Source organism: Amphimedon queenslandica, unplaced genomic scaffold (assembly GCF_000090795.2).
Source record: "Amphimedon queenslandica unplaced genomic scaffold, v1.1 AMPQUscaffold_13208, whole genome shotgun sequence".
NCBI lineage: Eukaryota > Metazoa > Porifera > Demospongiae > Haplosclerida > Niphatidae > Amphimedon > Amphimedon queenslandica.
This window is the reverse complement of record NW_003546556.1, coordinates 70821-77766: the sequence shown is the minus strand read 5'-3', so window position 1 is coordinate 77766 and position 6946 is coordinate 70821. Positions and strand designations below refer to the sequence as shown.

At 35.5% G+C, this 6946-nt stretch overlaps 2 protein-coding genes across 3 annotated transcripts; one reads left to right on the top strand and one right to left on the bottom strand.

Annotated features, from left to right (window-relative positions):
• Positions 1 to 218: 218 nt before the first annotated feature.
• On the bottom strand, positions 219 to 3523 carry LOC100636965 (disintegrin and metalloproteinase domain-containing protein 10-like). 2 transcript variants are annotated; one of them, XM_020000215.1, is made up of 8 exons: positions 3450 to 3523; positions 3338 to 3404; positions 2790 to 2940; positions 1691 to 1818; positions 1521 to 1620; positions 1246 to 1387; positions 815 to 1000; positions 219 to 532 (listed from the first exon to the last, which is right to left on the bottom strand). In XM_020000215.1, exons 2-8 carry the CDS (start codon positions 3384 to 3386, stop codon positions 254 to 256), a joined length of 1035 nt encoding a protein of 344 aa, XP_019855774.1. In that variant the 5' UTR covers positions 3387 to 3404; positions 3450 to 3523; the 3' UTR covers positions 219 to 253. The 2 variants fall into 2 exon arrangements, with proteins under 2 accessions (XP_019855774.1, XP_019855775.1); XM_020000216.1 differs by lacking the exon at positions 3450 to 3523 and having other exon boundaries at positions 3338 to 3410.
• A 98-nt stretch (positions 3524 to 3621) lies between these two features.
• On the top strand, positions 3622 to 6751 carry LOC100637597 (ras-related protein Rab-11B-like). The gene is made up of 6 exons (XM_003388755.3): positions 3622 to 3795; positions 4405 to 4618; positions 5209 to 5242; positions 5496 to 5689; positions 6105 to 6185; positions 6500 to 6751. Exons 2-6 carry the CDS (start codon positions 4417 to 4419, stop codon positions 6646 to 6648), a joined length of 660 nt encoding a protein of 219 aa, XP_003388803.1. The 5' UTR covers positions 3622 to 3795; positions 4405 to 4416; the 3' UTR covers positions 6649 to 6751.
• The last annotated feature ends 195 nt before the right edge of the window (positions 6752 to 6946 follow it).

Below are 6946 nucleotides of genomic sequence, written 5' to 3'. Positions count from 1 at the left end.
AGGGGGGAGAGGGAGGGAGGAGAATGCACATACAGTACATGCGTTATAACTATACACATCATGTATGACAGTCAATAAAAAATTAACAGGTTCAAAAAATAGCTACATGTAAATACATGCATTCCAATTAACAAACAACAACAACACAACAACAACACAACAACAACACAACAACAACAACAACAACAACAACAACAACAACAACAACAACACAACAACAACAAAAACAACAACAACAACAACAATGCTAAAACTAACCAAATTGATTATTACTGTTCCCAACGAAAGCAAGTCCAAGAACTCCTCCATCAAAGTCACGATAAGTAAAGAGATACGAGAGACAGAAAGCAGTGAAATCAGCCTCAGAGTAAGAGTTAAGGAAAGCTTCAACTCCAATGAACTCGTTGGCTTGGAATGAACCGCTGGGCGGAGGCTGAGTGTTAATGTCAAACTCGAGGACAAGGAAATGGATATTGTCACGGGCACCAGCCGCATCCATATTGAAATCAGTGTTTTGAAATATAATACTTCCCTGAAATAACAAAACAATAATAATAACAGATAATACACTGTACAATGTAGCATAGTATGTATACATGTAATGGGGAAACACTGATTCATGGATTTTGCTTTAAAATCAAATTAATTTTTTCATGCAGTGATTTCAAAGCTACATGTATTCAAACAAAATGGTGGATTTTAAACTTGGAAGTTTCTTTACAAAACAATTAACGGCCAAAATAGCATGTACATGTTAATATTTCCGACAGTAATATTCTATTGATATTAATTGAGGGGCGTGGCAGTTCATTACCGTGGTGATGAGATTCCTAAGTACAGCTATGGCGCTGTTCATTCTGGTCGTATCATCAGATCCTGAGGCTACGTTAGTCACAAACTTGTAATCAGCTTCAACACGGAGAGTGCAGCGGACAAGACTAGTGTTACGAGCACCGCTCTGCCGAGTATGGAGATTAATATGATCTGATGGACCAGCATCCTGGAGAGAGAGGGAGGGAGGAAGGAAGAGGGAGAGAGAGAGAGGGAGGGAGGGAGGGAGTAATAATAGGAGTAAAGAGAGAAATAGCAACTTTTAATTTGGTGGCTTGCAATAAAAAAGACCCAATATTGGACAATCATCATTAACATTATTATTACTGGTTATTATTATTATTATTATCATTAATGAACGTGTGAACAAAATTCAATATTAAACTAATGATAATAATTAATGATGAACTATACTTGTATTGAGTAAAGGTTTCTTTGCTGGGAGAAGGTTGTAGCTCCACAAGGAGTCCGCCCATGAATATTGAGCAGCGTTGCATTGAGATCAGAGTGACGATATATTATAGAATGAGTAGGAGAATCAGAATTAGGAAAATATCTAAACAAAAGAGAGAAAGAAAAGTACATGTACATGTTCATACAGTATAGGGTATTAATAATGATTAATAATAATAAAATTGAATTACAAATTCCCAGCTGGTGTGGTTTATTTAATTAAATGATAATGTCACCTTGTGCTTGGTTCAATGAAGTATATCTCATCGTTTGTATAAATGGCACCGTCAAAAGTATCAAACGCTAAATGACCAGTGACTTGGGTAGAAGGATCATCTAAAAGAGAGAGAGGGAGGGAGGGAGGGAGGGAGGGAGATGTACATGTCGATATTTGTATGTCATTTACTGATGTCATATCCTGAATACAGTAGCGACCTAAAGGAGGTGTGGCCTTTATAAGGAACAGAGTTTAGTTTAATCTTCACATCCTTGTGTATGTAAGAATCATCAGGATAGAGACGAATATCAAACAATCTAATAATAATAATAATAATAATAATAATAATAATAATAAATAAATAAATTAATAGATGATAGACTAAATATTGTACATCTACACGATAGAGTGCTTTCTACATCTCTTAATACACAGAAGGCCCTCAATGCATTAGTGTATGCATGTGTATAATAATTCATAACAAGATGATATTATCATTATGGAAGCTATACAGTTTATACAAACACGACTCTAAACTAAAGCAGCTATAAACCTCACCACCACCATTATACCATTAATTACTTCATTCTTGTACAGTATGTCACACAATTTGGAATATACACAATATCATGGATACTATAAAGAGAATGGTCATATCTATAAATAGAATCAACACTATTTACAGTAAATACAAAAATTTTCAGTACAATGATCTGTTTTATACACTGGCATACAGCCTAAGCTATAAATAGAATTGGTGCCTATAAATAGAATGGACATCATTATCTATGATGGATTGAAAGGAGGATACATGATCATGCCAGGGCTGACATGGACTGTGTCACATGAGGAAATATTTCCATCAATCAATACTGTACAAATAAGGACATCCTCATCATACCTCATTAGATACACTCAATACATGATGATGATAGTAGCCTCTTGTAGCTATGTGTATGGTGTACATGTAAATGTATCTTAGTAACAAAATACTTGTATTTATTATGTACTGTATGTGTACCAATCTGCAAGTTAACACACTTTCTTTCTTTCTTTCTCTCTCTCTTTCTTTCTCTCTCTGTCTGGATTAACTATTAATGAATTTAAATAATATCCATAACAACATGTAGCTACAATTTCAAATATGTCAAACAGAATCTCTCAAAGACACACATAGCCATCATTGCCAACACAGACAACAAACACTCTGAGGTGCTACAGTATCTTCATGTACATGTACAGAATTAATAGTTCACATGAATGTGTGTATTAGTGATTGGTTGATTACCTGTCAAATGCTGTGAATTTTAGTTCAATTTCTCTAGGCCCGTACATTGACCGCTGGACACGATAGTGATGATGCAGTAGATCGTGTTCATCATAATCAATGTGTTCATAATGATTGAGGAATGGGTATAGAGGATGGTCATCATTCAATCCTGAGAGAGAGAGAGAGAGAAAAGTAACAATGGAAATAAAAAGGTTAATGAATGCAATAAAGAAATTGTATATGAAATAAAATAAGCCCATTGAGTAAACTAATAGCCACAGGGCATATAGACATGATAGCCACTACACAGCAGACAGAAACAAGAACATCTATAAAGTATAAGTACATGTACAAATTGATTCATGTACATTTTAAATTAAAAACGTACATGTGCTTTTATTGGCACTTTTAATAAAATCTTCCTATTGCCTAGAGTATAAACTAATGGAGTGGCTTTAAGGAATGAAAAACACACAAGCACGAGCAGAAGCAGGTGTCGTGAAATGTAGTTTGCTCGCTTGGCTGATAGGGAAAAATAACAAAACTTTTCTTATGTTCAAGCTTACCGTGGGAGAGAGAGACGGAGAGAAGAGAGAGACAGAGACAGAGGAGCATGTTGTTCTATCAGGCAACCTGCCCCTGGCATAAATTAGCAAAAAGGAAGAGAAACGGACTAACCTTCAGGCTTTCCTTTATCTATAAAGCTACCTGGCAATGGAGAATTGATACAAAAAATTATTAATAAAAAAGTAATTAAGTAGTTATAATAACAGATTTTAATAATAGTTAACTAACTAAAATTCATAATCACTGACGTCATATTGAAAAAGTTATGACGTTCATTTTTATTAATGTTAACTAACTAATTTTACTTAACTATTAATAACCTAAGTGGCCTTCTCTTATCTTCGGGGGGTTGATTCTGGTCTTTTTAGGTCAAAAGAAAGAGAAAAGAGGAAGAAGCGAGAGGGAGAACACGTATCGGCAATCTTTAGGGACTCTTGTAACGGCTAGGAACTAAAAGGCAAGTCTTATGCTTATTAACTCGACTTTGCCCCTAGTACATGTACTCTGGTATGTCTTTATGTGTCTACGTGTCACTTTTAAAGGTATTTGTGTATATACGCATCCATTAGGGAGGTATTCTGGCATTTATTGGTGTAGAGTGAAACCCAATGAATTATATATATATATATATAGCATTCACTGACTTTCAAGTATTTTGTATGTACATGTACATGTACACACGCAGTACATGTTTTCAAATGTATTTTTTTGTCGTTGGTTTGTATTAATTTTTGGTTTATTTGGCACGTTAGATTGTTTTTTAATTTTTGTACGATTTGTATTTGTTGCATCAAATATTTGGATAAAGTCATAAATGGGCGTGGCCCACTTTTGATGAGTAGAAATAAACCCACATTTACTGTAAAGTCATTATTATTATTATTATTATTATTATTGTCATTTTTATTTTGTGTATCTTACTTCCATGCAATCCTTAATAGTTGAATGGTTTGATACTAGTAGGAATTAATTAGTTACTTTGATCTTTCTCTCTTCCTCCCTTTCTGTCTCTCTCTACCTCTCTCTCCCTCTCCCCCTCTCTCTCCCTTCCCTCTCTTCCCTACAGTGATCTGTAATTATGACCAGCAAAGAAGAAGAATATGACTTTTTATTTAAAGTCGTCCTCATCGGAGATTCCGGTGTAGGCAAATCAAACCTTCTTTCTCGTTTCACTCGTAATGAGTTTAACTTAGAAAGTAAATCAACAATCGGAGTTGAGTTTGCCACTAGGAGCATTAAAGTGGACGGGAAGGTAGTCAAGGCTCAAATATGGGATACTGGTAAGAGAGAGAGAGAGAGGGAGGGAGAGGGGGGGAAGAAGAGAGAGAGAGGGGGGGAGGAAGAGAGAGAGGAAGAGAGAGAGGGAGGGAGAGGGAGAGAGAGAGGGGGGGAGAAGGAGGAGGGCGAGAGAGAGGGAGGAAGGAGAGAAAGAAGAGCGATAACAAACTATCTTGTAAACATACCAAAAGTTGTCTTTGTGTATTTTTTGTGATAAGTATACATTATACATGCACATGTACATGTGTTGATATGAGTAATGGCTGTTTGTAATTTTGAATTGTGTGTGTGTCTGTTCATTGATTGTTGTGTTGGTACTGGAATGGAAACTTAGGAATGGAAATGTGAAGCATCAGTATGTACGTGTACTTATGCAATAGCAGAATGAATGAGTTTGAAAGTTCTGAGTCTCAAAACTTGTTGTGCTCTCTCAATACCCTCTCAATACTTGTGGGGTTGTTTTCCTATGATACATATACCAAATATGGAAATGTTAATTGTCAGTGTCAGTAGTGATAATGATGATTAATGACCAATTATTAATAGTTATCAATAGTTATTAATAGTTATTATTTTTCTTTTTTCCAAACAGCTGGTCAGGAGAGATACAGAGCTATAACCAGCGCGTAAGTATAATAATAACAAATTAAATAATAATAACAACATGTTCACCTATACATTCCTTTATTCACATACTCTCTCATTCCTTCCTTTTTCTGTTTGAAGTGTTTATTTATGTTTTATTGATAATTCTTCTTCTTGTCTTGTGTTTTTTCTCTCTCTCTCTTCTCTCTCTCTCTTCTTTTCTCCTCCCTCTCTCTCTCCCCCCCTCTCTCTCCCTCTCTCTCTCTCCCCCTCTCCCTCTCTCTCTCTCTCCAGTTACTACAGAGGTGCTGTTGGTGCTCTGGTAGTGTATGATATTGCTAAACACATGACTTACGAGAACGTGGAGCGATGGCTGAAGGAACTGAAGGATCATGCTGATACCAACATTGTCATTATGTTGGCCGGCAATAAGTGCGACCTCAGGCATCTTAGAGCAGTCTCCACTGAAGAAGCCAAGAAATTTGCAGGTACATGTACATGTATGTGTACATTTAATTAATTTGGCTCAAAGTCAGATTGTACTTGTACCCCTCCCACACACACAGAATTGTCATTAATTTTATTATAATTACTGATTGTTTATATGCATCATTATTATTGTATGTTAACTACGTGTTAACAATGAAAGTGAAGCTAAGGAGTCATTTGATGTGATTGTCCATGCATATCACACACAATATTCATAATATTTATAGCAATCATAATGTAGACCATTTCCTCCTAGTCACTTTATGATTTAACTCATAATATTGCATGTACATGTACATTCCTAACTATAGACTGGGGGAATAGATTATATAAAATACTGTATAGAAAGACCCATACCACTGTTATACTACTGAAATCACTTTTATCATATTATAATATCTTTTTCTCTCTCAGAGCAACACAGTTTGTCATTCATTGAGACTTCAGCACTTGATTCCACTAATGTAGAGGCTGCCTTCCAGAACATTCTGACAGGTACTGTATATTATCTGTATATTATCTGTATATTATCTGTATATTATCTGTATATTATCTGTATATTATCTGTACTGTACATGTACTGTGTGCATTTTGTGTTTATGACTAATCGTAACAGTTGTAAGGTTTCAACAAGTATCCTTTTCTCTCTCTCTCTCTGTCTCTATTTCCCTCTCTCTCTCCTCTCTCTTTCTCCTCTCTCTCTCTCCCTCTCCCTCTGTCTCTCTCTTCCCTCTCTCTCTCTCTCTCTCTCTACTCTCTCTCTCCCTCTCTCTCTGTCTCTCTCTTCCCTCTCTCTCCCTCCCTCTCAGAGATCTATAACATTGTTATCCAGAAGGCTCCAGCTGATGGAGGTCAAGGAGGAGGTGGTTCCGTCAGCGAAACTAAAGTCATCAAAATTGACGACCAGAAAGACGAGAAGTCTGGATCGAAAATGAAGTGCTGCCAGAAAGGAAACTAGTATATTCTAGTATATCCTAGTATATCCTAGTCTTTTTCTCATCCTTTTCTGCTGCCTTTTTGTCGTCTTCATTTTGTTTGTCTTTTCTCAGTGATATTTAAAACATGCCTTGCTTCGCTTTGTCTTATTTCTTATTTTAGAACATCTTTTAGTTGTAGGATATCTCACTATTTTAATTGTATGTGTGTGGACGTATCGTAATTATCTCTCTCTCTCTTTTGAATTATGTACAAGTAATTTATTATTATTATTATTATTATTATTTGTTATTATTATTATTATTATTTGTTATTATTAT